The following is a 15477-nucleotide window of genomic DNA, read 5'->3' on the forward strand; positions in this document are numbered from 1 at the left end:
CCCCAGGAGAGAGAACTCTAGATAATGAATAAACCCAAGGAACACATAGGGCTCTGGGCCCAAACAACTGTACACTGTTTATTGAGAACACCCGTAGATGGTGGGAAGGAGGGATGCCCTGTACCGCATCATGGCCACCACGGACTGGGAGCTGGGCCCAGAGATCACTGGCACAGCTGGGGGGTGGAGGGGTGGGCTTCCCATGACTCACTGACCATCACAAAGGTAGGAGGAACAAGAGAAGGCCAGACCGGAGAGCCTGGTACCATACTGCAAATGAGGATTGATTGGCCTTTGCCTTTCAAAAACAGAGGGTCAGGGGAGGGGACTACTAGAAAAAAATAGAAACTCTAAGATTAAAAAAAAAAAAAAAAAAAAAAAAAAAGTCCTGTACAGAACAAGACAGCATTTGCTCTCCAGGGCCCAAGACTGGCAGCAGGGACCTCAGGCAGGCAGGCCAGGAGCCTCCAGGGAAAGATCAGTGGTTCGGCTGAGACAGTCAGCTGCACATAATTGGCTAGTCGCCAGCACCCAGCCCCTTGGGAATATACAAATATTTACCAGATTCTCTTTGCTTGTTACAAAAAGAGATAAGAAAGCTTACAGCAGATTATTTACAAACAGTATCCCGGGATATCGTGAAGGCAGAGGTGGGCTGGCTTGGAAGGTGGGGTCTGTGGGGGCAGAGCAGCCACAGTTGGCCCAGAGGGTCCCAAGCTGGCCCCCTCCACAGGCTCCAGGCTCTGCAAGGCACTGGACTCTTACTGGGAAAGGGGCTTAATTCTTCTTGTGGAGGAACTTCATTTTGTTGCCTGTGGGTCAGAGAGGGCAAGAGTGAGAATGTTTCATCATCAATCCTTCCAATAGCCCTAACCCTCTCAGTGGGAGACAGGATTAGAAAGACTGGACTTCAGCTGTGACAGATCTGATTCAGGGCATTGAAAATATGCTAGAGCTCTAATTAGGCACTGGTATCAATCACTGTGGGGCTATATGGGCAAGCTATTTAGCTTCTTTGGCCCCAATTTCCCTTTAAACTGAGACATTCTATGATTCCATGATTTAATTGGCTAAGCTCTTTCAAGGGAGTGGAGGTTTTCAGAGAAGGACACTCTAGCACCTCGACTTCTGTAGACTCCTTTATGGACTAGAGAAAAGCTCCCTGCCCCTAACATCCTCATATTCACTCAGGAAGGAGTACACTGGAAAAGACCTGATTTATGTAGGGATCTGTGGTTTCTCCTGGTTCTGCAGTTTGGTAAATGTGGTAAATGGTCTTGGAGCACTGGGCTGGAAACCTCTTCGCCAGGGGATCTCTTACTGTTCGGTCTACAGCCCCAGTATAAATATCCAATGATGGTACTGGTTTAGAGAAGTTTGGACACAGCCTTCTTGCTGAACACCCATCTCATCAGTGACCATGCTTCTTACCCAAACCTCGGAGAAACTTATTCATCCCACTCTGTTCAGTGTCTGGGAGTTCCTCTAAATACTGCTCCACTCGCTGCTCAAAGAGGCCTGGGGAAGAGGAGGAACAGGGAAGAGAACAGTCATTGCAGGGAGGAAAGGGGAGGCCTATTGGAGGGGATCATGGGCACAGATCCCCAAAACGGAGAAACTGAAGATCTGCAATTATAATTTATGGCAGCATCTTGTTAGAATTCAGACTGTTTCATTGGAACTATAATTAATGACATCTCACTGTGTTCATTGCTGAAGCAAGAAGCCCTCAGTACCTTGGTTCCCAGTGCACATCCCTGGCCCTGAACTGTATTCCATAAGGCAAAGATGCCATTCCTGATTTCAGAACTGGGCACCTTCTCTAGTTCCTCTTAAATCACTCTACTATGTTGTTCCAAAAGATTTGTTAGACTAAATGGGCAGTAGTAGTGGATAGAAGAAATAACAACCCTGAGGTTAGACAGAAAGATCTTGATGAGATTTTATAAAAAAGGTCCTAGAGTGAGCTGAGCCTCTGAACGGCGGCTGCCACCAACCTCAGACAGAAAGCTAGCTCAATCTTCTTCAAGGGCTTTTCCAACCTGTGATTCTCAGAACCCCCGAAATTGCTCAGTCTTGTCTTTTTCTCTGAATAAGAAAGGCATCTGAGGAGGGGATGGGCAACCAATGGCATGCCACTCTTGGGTAGAGAGGAGTCCTACTCTCTAACCACGTGGCTCCAGCCTGCGCACAGTCTTGTGACAGCATCTACTGGGACAGGAGCAGAAGAGAGCTCCCTTGGCAGTTTCTATGAGAAGAAAGGAATGTTAGGAGGACTGGCCCTCGCTGATGATACCCAAGAGTTTCCATCACAGTACCTAACTATTCAGCCCTGTAGTAGCAGAAAACGTAGAGGAGAGGGCCCATAGCCCCCAACCCCAAGCTCTTCTGGCCTTACCCTTTGCACGACACTTTCTTAGCTCCCTGTCTTGGATGAAGCCAGCAAACATCTGAGACTCCATAAAAACCTCCAGAAAACGGCGGATGCTCTTGGAGGCCACAGACTTGCGGAAGGCTTCTCGCTGAAAGGCCCTCTCCCCCTTCTCACTCTGGGTCAGGAAGAGGGAGTAGTGCCCAACAGTCTCCACAAAGAACCGGATAAACACCTCTGACACCAGCCCATTGAGGGTATTACATTCTGGAAGAGAAAAGATAATCTTTGAGGTTCAGGTCAAGAATCTGTAATCTCCAACCTGCAACCCCACCCTCCAGCTGGTTTTGTCTCCCTCTCTCCCAAGAGAACTTCCAGCCAGAACCACTTATCTGTTTTTGAAACCTTATCTCTTGTGCTCCTGGCCTTGTAACTAGCCCCTGAGCTGGAAGATCAGAAATGACTGTCTGAACATGGAAGTTGGCAAATATTCACGAGTGAATGAGAGTGGAAATCAGAGACCAGAGGATCACTTTCCCCACACTCCTCACCCTTGGTGGTTTTCCTGGCTTCACAAGAAGAGGAAGTTACCTCTGTCTCCTGCAGGGGCTCAAGGCAAGGCCCCAGAGGGAGGAATAACTAGTTTTCTGTCAGCAAAAAGAGTCCTGTGGTTGCCACATGTCTTTGGGTTTTCCTTCTCAAACCTCCTGAGGTAGAGAAGAATTAGAGGGAAGAGGGTAGCTTTATAGCCTGGGCCTCGCTAGAAGCGCCCCCAGTGTTGTTTATGTTTCTTTGACAAGACACCACAATACTTCTCTCCCCTTAGTCCCATTATTCCCTGAGCCCACTGGTAGTGGGGCTAGAGATTTCTAGGCTAGACTGAGACCAAGGTCCTATATCTGAAGCCTCATCAACCAGAAGGGTCTGGTGTGTAGAAACAGGGTCCCAGTACCATGAAGCTCAGACCCAGAGCAGAGGGAGTCTGGGGGCAGAGCTGATCCTGCCCAGGGCAAGCCTCACTCACCATCATCAGAGTCACTGTCAGAGTCCTGGGAGATCAGTTCGTTCTTCCTCTCTAGAGCCTGCTCCAGAGCCGCCTGTAACTTCCTCGGTAACAGCGTGTCCTCATCATCCATCTATAGGAGAAGGAAAACACACAGTGATCATAATCACATCTGACACTGGCTGAGCACTTACTATATGCTAGGCCCTGTTTGAAGAACTTAAATATATAATTTTATTCATTCCTCCCAATAAACCTGATGCTGTTATCAACCTCATTTTATAATGAGAAGCTGAGCACAAAGAGAGGTTAAGAAACTTGTCCAAGGTCACACAGGTAAAAAGTGGTACAGTTGGTGGCATTCACTGGCCAGGACGAGTCAGGGGTTCCTCGCCCAGCACCCTGATCTCTAGTTCCAAAGTGGGAAGCAGAGCTGGTTCAGGGCAGGGAAACTGTGGCCCGGCCTGTGTCTCAGTTATAAGGCTAGGCTGTCCTTCCTGTTTCTGCAGTCTGATTCCATGTCTGTCTGGACCTTGATGCCTGTACCCAGGAGTCACAGCTGTCAGTGGTGTGTAACATACTGTACATTCCCAGGGGGTACACCGTGGGCTATGCTCCTTAGTGGAGAGCCAGACTAGCAAAGGCTTTTTGAAGTCGACACGATGACTGCAAACCTTGACATTCCCTGGCATTTTCAGAGGCCTGGCCAAGACCATGCAGCTCAAAAGTGGCAGAGCCAGAGCTCAAGTGTTTGGACTTCCAGGCCATGCTCTCCACACACCTACACTCCCGTCACACTGGATAATCCCAACCAGAAATGCAGATCCTGTTGGGGTCAAGACTTCTCAGATCAGCCTCTCCCCGCCTTTGTCTATTCTGTGAATATGGAACCCAGAGAGCTCAACAAAGAGGCTACGAAAGTTAAGCAATGTGTGTAACAGTGCTGGGTGTTCTCCAGCCTGCATCAAACAAGCACCCACCCAGGGCAGGCCACATTCTGTGGTGTCCTGCTCTTACCTGTCGGATGAATCGGTCAGATCCCAGATTCACCATCAGTGCCTAAGAGAAAGAGTCATTAGTGGCAGTGATGCAAGGTATGAGTCCCTGCAATGCCCTCCCCAGGCCTCCAGACCTCCTGGACTCCCAGAGTCAGACAATAGGAATAACTCCAGTCAGGGACAGACCACCCAGGGAGAAAGGATAAGAGCTGGATAGAGAGGCCCAGAAGCCACAAGTGAGAAGATCCCAGTGGTCTTTCTCCCTTTTTTCCCCCCTCCGCCCCTCCCTTCTGGGAGTTTCTGTTCCTTCGGTCCCTTCCTTCCTCCCCTCCTTGCCCAGCTGGCTCCCCAGGTGGCCCACCTCCTCCACAGGCAGCTCCTTTAGTTTGGGGAGGGAACTGGAGAGCAGGCCAACCAGGAAGGGTGTGGGACAGCAGACGATGTCAATCATGGAGGCCGGAAGGACAGGAATGAAGGTGTGCTGCCAGGAGAAGGGGTAGAGCAAGGCCACCACAGCATGGGAGCAGCTGGAGAGGGTACTGGTAGACAGACAGAGACAAAGCACCTGAACCCAGGCCCAGCACCTTCAGTGAAGGGGAATTAGAGCCTGCTATGGGTTCAAAACATCCTTTTATAGGTTAAACCTCCCAGTGCAACAAAAGTGCTAATGGAGTTCAGGTCTGGGTCTGCCCCTGCAGGCTGGTGAAGACCCCACATTCCCACCACTCAGGGCCTCAAGGACACTGGTACCACCCTCTGTGGGACTCGACCTAGGAACAGTGATTAAGGTATAGCAACACTTGAACACACAAAGGACTCACCTACATACCCCAAGGGCCACACTAACGTACAGACAGGCCTAACTTAGAGAGGGAGTATCAGCTCAAGCCAGGGAGTATGAGGATAAGGCAAGCAAGAGTTGATCACAAATTCATAATGTGGAAGAACTAGAAAGCCCTCATAGGTCATCTTATCAATTCCACATTTTACAGCTGGGGCCACAGGTATGAAGGGTCGGTTTCATAAGTGGCCGACCTAGGACACAACCAGTTGTCCCATCTCCCAGTCCAGTGTTACTTGACTACTCTGCCCTCTATCCTAACCCCCCTCTCCCTAATTGCAAAAAGTGGTCTGACTGAGGACCCCTGACTGAGGTGAGGCACCTGGCACCATTCCACCAAGCTGAGAAAAGTGTCCGCTCCCACCTTTCCTCACCTAAGGTCTCAGTGGGGCCATCCCTCTCTCAGCCTAGAAGGGGCTCCAGGCCTCTAGACCCAGCAGCACTACAGGGCCAGCTATCAGAGCAGAATGACCAGTGCAAGACAGGGAGGAAGAGCTGTAGGGTGCTAGCTGGAAGGAAGTGTATACTCCCCACGTGAAGGGCCGGTGTGGGGCACTGGTAAACACAGGAGATCCACCCGGCTTGAACAACCCATCTGTTGGGAGGAAAATCAAAGGCTCTCCCCTAGGGACCATATTATAGATGAGAAGGCAGAGGCCTGCAGTCAAGTTCAGTCTTAAACCTGACTTTCCCACTCTGACCCGCTGCCTCTATTGGTCCCACCTATTAGCCATAATAGACTCTACTTGATCAGATCCAGCAGGGATTCTCTCCGTTTCCTAATGCCCCACCAGTAGGAGAACACGGTTCAATCCATGACAGAAGCAAACCCCCTCTTACAGAAGGATCTTTGGATGTTCACAAGTATTTTGTCACCCAGTGCCTTGTCTGGCTCTCCAGCCACCCTATGGACACCTAAAATAGTGCTGGGCCTTGAGGAAGAGACCCAGGTGTCCTGACTCTGACAGCCCTTCCCTTGGGGACAACAGCTCCCCACATGGTGAGGAGAGCCATCCAGAAAAGATGTAGAAAAGGGCTGTCTCAGGGTGGAGGGACACACTGATCTCCACAATCCCCTCCAATGAGCCTGGGTCTTTGGAGGCAGAAGGTTTTAGGGCTGATCACTGCAGAACCTGTGTATATACATAGTGCATCCCTCCCATATACTCAGACATAAAACTAGACCAGAGGGATAAAGGATTTGTGGAAAACCTAAAATGTGAGCAATGGAACATGAGCTGGCTGGACTTACTGAGCCCTGACCCAGTTCAGGCCTGCATGCCATCACTGGACTGCCTACCCTGCCCCTCCCCAGGCACAGGCAGACCCTGTGCATGATAGACATCTTTTCTAAGATCCAAGAGTGGCAGAACTTGAATGCTGAGCCAGGCAAAGAACAGAGCCTTGGGGTACTTTCCTTCCAGAATGGTGCAGGAATGTGCTCAGAGGCAAGGGCAGCCACAGAAAACAACAGCTCTATTCAGAGCCCTAGTGGAGCTGGGCTATGGGTGGGGGTGGCAAAGATAAGGCCCTGCCCTGAGTGAGGGAATGGAATCTTCAGGAAAAGAAACCTCAGGGTCCAGCCTTCATTAGGGACACCAAGCTCTGGCCAGAGCAGAACCTCACAGCTGGGCAGCCAGTGGCTTCGCTGATGGATAGTGAACCAGGGGGCAGAGAGGTAGCAGATAGGGGCCCCATGGAGCTGCTGTACCTGGCTAGTTTCAGCTGCTGGGCTTGGTCCCTTCCTGAGGACCTGATGGGCCCACAAGATACAAAGAACTGTGGGATAAAGAAACACTGAGACTGGGGCAGGAAGTGAGGGGCTGTTTTCATTTCTAAGGCGGGCCTTCTCTGGAAAAGTCAGCAGCCCTGGCATTTCCTCCTCTTCCTTCTCCTGGACCAAGGGTGGGCCTGGCTTCCTGCCCCAGTGCCCTGTGAGGGCATTCAGGAGCCCCTTTCTCCAGCTCTCTTCAGTAGCCCCTCACACAGACAGAAAGACCCCAGGGAGCCTGGGCCTACTGAGGACCAACCAGAAAGAGGATTTTCCTTTTCTCCCCCTCCTATTAGCACCTGGCACGTGGTATGGCACAAAGCAGGTAGGTTAACAAATGTCCAAATGACTGAATTAATTCTACCCATCTAAATAAACCACTTCTTCCTGTGATGGATTCTTTGACCAAAAAAATACACAATGTGTTGCCAAGATCTCATCCTTTCCCTGCCTGTCCACTCCCCACACATACTCTATGGTTTAAATATTTGTGCCCAAAATTCCTATGCTGAAATCCAAAACCCAAATATGATAGTGTTAGGAGGTGGGGCCTTTGGGAGGTACTCAGGTCATGAGGGTGGGGCCCTCATGAATGGGATGCATGTCCTTATAAAACAGACCCATAGAGGGGCGCCTGGGTGGCTCAGTCGGTTGAGCGTCCGACTTCGGCTCAGGTCACGATCTGGCGGTCTGTGAGTTCGAGCCCCGCGTCAGGCTCTGGGCTGATGGCTCAGAGCCTGGAGCCTGCTTCCGATTCTGTGTCTCCCTCTCTCTCTGCCCCTCCCCCGTTCATGCTCTGTCTCTCTCTGTCTCAAAAATAAATAAATGTTAAAAAAAATTAAAAAAATAAAATAAAATAAAACAGACCCATAGAGCTCCCTCGCCCCTTCCACCACATGAGGACACAGTGAGAAGGGACGAGCTGTGAACCAAGAAGCAGGCCCTCACCAGAACACAACCGCGTTGGTGCCCTGATCTTGGACGTCCAGCCTTTAGAACTGAGAAATACATTTCTGTTGTTTACAAGCCACTCAGTCTGGTATTTTGTCACAGCAGCTTGAATGGACTGAGACATTTTCTTTTAAATCCTGACTGCCTAGAAGAGTTCAGCTCCTTCCACAACACCCCTCCCAAGGCCACAACCAGATCTTGGCATCTAGAACTCCTCTACCTGTAAAATCATAAATGTCAACATTTCTGACCAAGACCTATGATCCAACCAGCTCTTTTCTTACTCACCCTAAACCAGCTGCCCTGCCTCACAGGCACTCCTGTCTCTGGACATTTTTTCCCTTTCCTAGTTTGACTAGACAACCTTCCTGCAACCAGTCTCCTCCCCAGCACCCTCAGTGCCTCACCTTGTCCTTCTCCACAAATCCCCAAGTGCCTGGCCCTGAGTCATGCCAATCAATTGCCCTCTGCAGGTGATGCCCTAACTGGTTCCTCCCTGGGGGGCTCAGCATTACTCCTCCTACCTCTAGTCAGTGCCCTTGGCTCTTCCTCACAGTGGTTCTGCCTAGAATTCATACCTCTCCTCAAACTCAGCATCCCACAGAGATGGCCTTGCCTGCCCTTTCAGAGGAAGTGCAGCCATCAGCCAGAAATCTCCTTACTCTACCTTTCTCCATAAAATGTATCTGTATCTGCACACTTGGCTGGGGCAAAAGAACAAATGTCCCACCTCTTCCCTCAGGCCAAGTCCTCCCTTGGGTTCTCAATCCTACCACACCAATACCACAGTAGCTGGCATATACCAGGGCTCGTAAATACATGTCAGATTAATTAGTGGATGTGCCTTCCCCCTCTTCTTCCCCTTACCCTGCTGGGCCCTACCTGAGCTTATCTGCCACAAAAATGACCCGACGCTCCAGCAGCAGCGAGGCAAAGATTCGGATGAGCTGGCGCACACTGAGACAGGTAAAGAGGCACTCAAAGTCCACATGCTCCAGCCGGGAGTCCATGGGCCGCCGCAGCTCTAACACCTGCAGGAGAGCAAGGGGGAAAGTGGGTCTAGGCAGGCCAGGTGGGTGTCACGCCGGGTCCTATACAAAGTGACAGGCTGGAGGTTTCTCTCCCCACCTTCCCTTTTCCAGGTCTCTAATATACCCCACCATGCAGTAAGACCCAGTCTCTGTCTCCTCTCAGACCACAGTACTTAGACACCTATCCTCTGAGCACTGGGGCAAACTGGACGATGAAGGAGGCTCCAGAAGGAAGGAGTTGATGGGCCATCCATCAGACTCTCAGGAAAAGGAGGAGAGGTGACTATTCTTACAGATAAGGAGAATGAGGGGACCACACAGCTTTATCTGTGGGGTACCCCCCGCCCCCTTTTCCATCTCCCCAAACAAAGGTCTTGGCATCCACGCTGAACAGACCCCACAACCAATCGCTGCTCCCCAGGCCGTAGGAAGAGCAGCATCTCTGTATCCCTGACTGCCACCTCTTGAAAGCCAATGCTAGTGTCCTTGTTGTCATGTCCTCTCCCTTTCCTGTTAGAGTTTCCTTCCAGAGGTCATGTTTGTCCTACCATTCTGGCCTCTATCTCTGCCAGCCTGTCTAATCTCTGTGCCAGTGACAAGGAAAACACAAGGAAAGGGCTGGCTATTCCACAACAGTGCCAGGAAGCAGGACTTTCTGTATCTGGGCCAGACCTAGCTGTCCTCCCTCCAGGGTGCTGCAAGGCCACTCCCAAGGTCACTGCTGTGGCACAGAAAGCCACTTCCCTGAGGGCAATCCAAAGGGTGAAGGATAGCAATTGACCCTAGCTGTGAGAGCAGGAGGAACTGCTGATGCCCAGGCCATGTCAAAGCAGCTGTCACAGGGGACTGCAGAGTCTCCTCAGTCTCTCAGCGCATGTGGGCAGCAAGGAGGTGCAGGCCTCCTGATAAGCAGGGTGAAAAACAAATTCCCTCTTAGAGCCCCTTTAGAGCCCCATATCACCTCATGTATTTCTCAGGGTCTAAGCAAGGGAAGTTCAAAGTCCTAGCTCAGTACTCATCTCTCCAGGTCCCAGAGACCTGGCACAAGCTGCCCTAGCGATGGGTGCATGCTATCTTTTCCACCAGATGGTGAACTCCCAGACGGCCCAGTGGTGAGCACGATGCCGCGCACACACAAGGAATCCCATACCACAGTTTCCCCAGAGGCCCCCGCACCCCACTTGTGCTTGCCCCACCCCAGAAGTCACAGTGACGCTCTCCCACGCCGCTCCACCCCCAGGAGTCTGCGTGCAGTCCAGCAGGCTCTGCTCTGCAGCGCAGCTTCACACTCCCACTACCCCCTGGGGTCCCTCCAGGGTGTGAGAATGCACAAAAGCAGCTCATGGGGCCTGGGCCTCCTCTCACTCACCCCTGCCCTCGAGGGTCACAGTCCAGCGGGGCTGACTGAGTCTAAACAACCACAGCTGTGAGACTGGTGTCAGAACGGAGGAAGCTACGCTTCACATCTGTGCGGGGGCCCAGAGGGCCCAGAGGAAGGGTGAGACCCCAGCTGAGACAGGAAGGGGTCAGGGCAGTGGCTCAGAGCACAAGATACTTCACTTGGGCTGTCTAATGAGAGAAGGGAAGAGTGTTCAAGGCAAAAGGAAGCAGGGTTCAGCGACAGTAAGCAATTCAAGTCAGAGTGCTGAGAAATGAGGCTGGTGAAGGTGTGGCCATCCCGAAGGGCTCCCAGGCAGGCTGCTGGGATCTCCCAGCAGGGCAAGGCTGGCCATCTTGCGCCAGACCCCTCAAGAAGCCTAAAGTCCCTCCAAACGAGGGTGGTTGAAAAGAGGCCAAGAGAAAGCCCTGAAATGGCATTTGCACCACCAGCAGTACCCTGTGTTTCTACAGTCAGACCCTCTCCCACTCTGCAGCAACTAAGCCATTTCTTCTTCCCTCTGCTAGAACCCAGCACCCACCTCTCACTCTCAAATGGCCTTCTTCTCCATTTTGAGAAAACTGAAGCTGCCAGAGGAGAATCCAAAATCTATGAGCCATGGCCCTTCCTGCCAACCCACAAGGAAGTGCCTATTTCTCCTAATGAAAGTCAGTCCCTCCCCGGATCCCACAGCCCTGCCACCTCCTGGGGGACAAAGAGTCCTCTCCCTCCCTGCTTCTTTCACCTCTGCCTCAGCTGGGCCATTCCCACCAGCCTCAAGACAACCATCTGGAGCCCCCTTTCAACCACTGACTGTCCCCTTCCCTAGTTCTCTTCATCACCAAGTGTCTTGAAGAGATGTCCACGCAGTCTATTCCCACTTTCTCACTCCAATTCACTTCTCTACTCACTCCACTCAGGCGTCTGGGTCCCTGGCCCCGGCTCCACTGAAATCCACTCTTGTCATTGCCATTCCTCATGGCATCTTGCCATTCCTCACCCTGACCTCACCTGATCACCCCTTCCTTCTGGAGATGCCCCCTTCTTGGCTTCCAAGCCACGGCCTGCTATTCTTCCTGTCTTCTCACTCCTGAGGGTGGCTATTCTTCCGCTGCAGGACCCCTAAATGTTGGAGTTCCCCAGGTCTGAGGAGGATCTTCTCTCGGGTGCCTCACAGGTATCTTAAACAACACGTACAAGATCCACTTCCTCCTCTTCCTCTTCAGAGCCTGCTCCCCCTACAGGCAGCACTCCATCATCTACCCTGTCACTCAAGCGAGAAAGCTGGGAGTTAGCCTTAAAATCTCCCTAACATTTATTTCCACTCAAACTGGTCCTAATTCTAAAACACATCTCAACTCCACCTACTTCTCCTCATTTTTCTACCACACCTTAATCCTAGCTACTATCATCTCTTGCCTGTAATACTATACAGGAGCTTAGCAGGTCTCCCTGTTTTCACTCCCATGCATTATCTCCATAGCAGCCAGAGTGAGCTTTTAAAAGAACATCTCAGATCTTATAACCCTGCTTTAGATGACATCCAAAATCCTCACCTTGGCCTAGCAGGCACACTGTGACGTGGCCCTTGCTTCCTATCACACCCTGCTCACCACCCTTTAGACCATCTCGACCTGTTTTCAGTTCCTTGTCACTTTCCCAACATAAGCCTTTGCCCACGCCGTTCCCTCTCTACCTGGAATAACCTCCCATCCACACCCTTCTCTTTCAGTCTCCCTCCTCCACTTCATTTAGCTGACTCTACTCACCTTAGTCGCTTCTTCAGAGGAGGCCTTCCCTAGCCCCCCGAACCTAAAGCAGATCCCCTGTTACACACTCTCACTCCTGTGCTTGCACTTGGCACTTAACACTTTAGAAACTGTCTATTTAAATGCGTGTGTATGTATTTACTATTGGTCTCTCCCACTAGATTACGAACCCCACAAGCTCAGAGCTGTGTCCCACGTCAACTTCATGACTGCTCCCAGGTGTGGCGCGATCCCTGACTGTGAGAGAACATTACCAGGAAATCCCTGGTGAATAAATTAAAGGAGGACAGGTGGAATGCAGTGGAGTCCAAGCAGGTCAGGGAAGGCCCCCTTGCAGCTGCAGGGAGTTGGGCCCCAATTACAGTTCTGTCATTCACTTCTCCAGTCCCTACTGATTAGGTGCACACACATGGAGAGCAAGGAAGGGGCCATGCTCTGCCCCTCCTGGGGACTGCAGCATTGGCTCAGCAGGCCTTGCTCCAGCCCCCATCCATCGTGTGAGAGAACAGGCAGCAGAAATCCCTACCTCATTGCCAGCACCTGGAAGAAATGTCTTCACTTTGATGGTCTTCCCCGGGGCAGGGAAGGGTGACTCCATGAGACTTCTCATGAAGGGATAGACCAAGGCGGCAGAGATCCCACGCCGGCGCTCCACCTCATCGAGGACCTGTGCCCACCACCAGCAGTCCAAAAAGGAAGGGTATCAGGGCACTGCCCTTTCCCTACCTCCTGGGCAGAGAAGAGGGTGGCCTGGCATCTGACCAGCTGGGGCCAAAAGCTGGGGGACAGGAGGACTGTCTCACCAGCAGATTTACACTCTACCCTTCCTGCTTCCCTTGCACTCAATGACTGCTCTGCTCATTAACTCATCCTTGCCTCACACCCAGGAGCTGGGCAAAGGAAACACTACTTGGGAGTTGGGTCCCTGGGCACTTTGCTTCCCCAAGGACTCTGGCTCTTCCCATGGCCTAGGGACAGCTATGACACTGGCAGACCAGGCTGGTACAAGGAGCTGGGGAGATGCCAGCTGGACAGCTGGGAAGTCAGGCTTGAGAACAGGAAGGAGTCAGAGAGCCTGCTCTACTTGCTCTTGCATTCTCTTTCTCTCGCGCTCACTCACTCACACACACAGGTGGTTTTCTCATCTAAGCTGGCTGCTGATACTCCTAAGGGAGCTGTCCGCTGGGGGAAAGGGGAGGGAAGTAAGCCGGAGCCCTCTTACCTTGGAAAACAAGCCGAAGCAGCCAAGGCGGCTGATGACACAGTATACTTCTGGCAGCCGAGGCCCTTTCCCACTTGGCTGGGTTGGGACGAGGCAGAGGAGAGAGAGACAGATACAGAGAATGCATGATGACTACATCTGGCTGCTTTTCCTTGGGAACTGAAGACTAAGGACTGCTCTCCTAGTGGAAGACTCCAAGACCCCACTAAACCTCCACTCAACCAGGCCCCAGGTCTGGAAAGGCTGACACTCTTGGGGGGCAGGCTTCAGCCTCTGCTGGGTCTTCCAGCCCAAGGTGCCAGACTCCTGCTAAGCTCCTTCCAGGAGGACACGGACAGAGACTGGCAAAGGATTAAGCAGTATGGCAGAAGCTTTAGGGTGACTCATAGATTTACATCTCTAAGGCTGGGAATCCAGAGGATGCAATGATAACGAGAGGGACTTGTGTACATTCTTAGGAGCAAGCCGTGTAGTCCTCTGCGGCTCACAGGGGACATTCTAAAACATTCCTATTCTAGATTCCCCTTTCCTTCCTTCCTTGATCCACCCCATTCTAGTAAGGCAAACTGAAAATAGATAAGGGCAGTAAAGTACTATTTACTGAATATTTACCATATGTGAATCCTGGGCTTGGTACCTGACAATACCTTGTGACTCAGGCACTATCATCTGCATTTTATAGATGAGTAAACTGAGTTACAAAAATATTAAGCCATTGCCCAAGGGCATGCATCTAAAAGTCATGGAGCCAGGAGTCTCTTTTGGCCTCTGATTTGCTGTCTTATCTCTAAAGCATGCTGCCTTCTGACAGGATAGAAGGGAAAGGGACACAAAGACACAATAGAGGTATGCTACCAGCGGTGAACGAAGGAAAAAGGAGACTGAAAAGGTGACTGGCTGGAGGAGATGTGCATTAAGAGCTCCCCGGGCCTGGAGACCCCAAATGCAGGCTGGGATGAGTCCACAGGAGTCTACTTCTCCAGCCAGGGGCTGGCAGGACTCTGTGGCTGCCTCTGGCTCAGAGGCCTGAGTGCCTGGCAAGGCCAAGTAGGGAGGGAGCAGAGCAGCAGGTGCTGGCCCCTCATGCAGGCTGCTAAGCAAATGCAGATGGGTCTATTTCAGTTTCCAAACCTGCTGGCCACACGTCACAGATCTAAAGAGAAGGCAGAATCTGTTTTTGTCCATATTAGGCCTGAAACTCACTCCTCTCTCTTTCCCTCTCCCCCGCCTCCCCTAAAGCCCCAAGTGATTAAATCAAGTATGTGGGATTTGGGTTAGAATCATTGTGTCCAATCTACAGGAATGCCGAGCTAGTGCCAGCCCCCTTGGCAGGGACCCAGCCCAGGCCCTCTCTGAGCACGCCAGGACAAACACGCTCTTCCCTGGGGGCAGCAGGCCTGCTGCAAAGGAGAGGCTCTGCTCCATCACTATTCCTGCAAAGGCAGCCTTTGGAACATTCCTCTCCAGGCCCAGGTGAACCTGGGGCATGCTGGACTCTGCCTGGCTCCCCACCTGGCATCCATACTGCTCCACATTCCCTTAGCCCTACTCACTGGGCATTCAATATTCAAATATCCCTTCCCCCTGGACTACCCTTTGGGGTGATCCAAGAATATCAGACTTGGTGTTCAAGAACTTAGGGTCAATCCTGGCTCTGTCTCTCACTGGCTGTGTGACCCTGGGCAAGTCATTCCATTTCTTAATCTATAGAACTGACATAATAATACCTCATGGACTATTAAAAGGTTCAAAAAAGATGACATACTTAAAGCATCTAGCCTGGAACATAATAGGTCCTAAATAATAATTCATTCCCTTTGTCTTCCCTTCTATGTTGAAAGTTCTACCTCCTCTACTAGACTATCTAAAATTCCTTGAGAATTGGGTTGGATTCATGTCTAACTTATCTTTTTGTGCCTTTAACATGCTGCCTGACCCTCAACAGGAGTATGGTACGTGTTTCGGAATGAATGAATGAATGAATGAATGACCCAGAATCCATCGTTTGGGGTCCCTCCTATACATTACCTTTGCCTAGGACTGGCATCTAGTGAGTCCTTGTCCCACTAAGGCATGGGGACCCTTAAACACTGCTGACACCCCAAACCAACAACATCCCTAGTGAACTTCAGGGAGGAGTGT

The 15477-nt window shown here is 51.4% G+C and overlaps 1 protein-coding gene across 11 annotated transcripts in view; it reads right to left on the reverse strand.

The window, feature by feature from the left end:
* Nucleotides 1–52: 52 nt before the first annotated feature.
* The window catches only part of DENND2B (DENN domain containing 2B), a 178454-nt gene continuing 163029 nt past the window's right edge, over nucleotides 53–15477 (reverse strand). For all 11 annotated transcript variants that reach the window (XM_058688157.1, XM_058688156.1, XM_058688161.1 and 8 more), the window contains 9 exons: nucleotides 13336–13413; nucleotides 12640–12780; nucleotides 8818–8966; nucleotides 4734–4911; nucleotides 4392–4433; nucleotides 3396–3507; nucleotides 2399–2638; nucleotides 1432–1518; nucleotides 53–812 (listed from right to left, as the gene is read on the reverse strand). In XM_058688157.1, coding sequence (XP_058544140.1) covers nucleotides 778–812; nucleotides 1432–1518; nucleotides 2399–2638; nucleotides 3396–3507; nucleotides 4392–4433; nucleotides 4734–4911; nucleotides 8818–8966; nucleotides 12640–12780; nucleotides 13336–13413 — 1062 coding nt within the window. In that variant the 3' untranslated portion in view covers nucleotides 53–777. The remainder of the gene's footprint in view (nucleotides 813–1431; nucleotides 1519–2398; nucleotides 2639–3395; nucleotides 3508–4391; nucleotides 4434–4733; nucleotides 4912–8817; nucleotides 8967–12639; nucleotides 12781–13335; nucleotides 13414–15477) is intronic.

Source organism: Neofelis nebulosa, chromosome 10, assembly GCF_028018385.1.
Source record: "Neofelis nebulosa isolate mNeoNeb1 chromosome 10, mNeoNeb1.pri, whole genome shotgun sequence".
NCBI classification, from domain to species: Eukaryota; Metazoa; Chordata; class Mammalia; order Carnivora; family Felidae; genus Neofelis; species Neofelis nebulosa.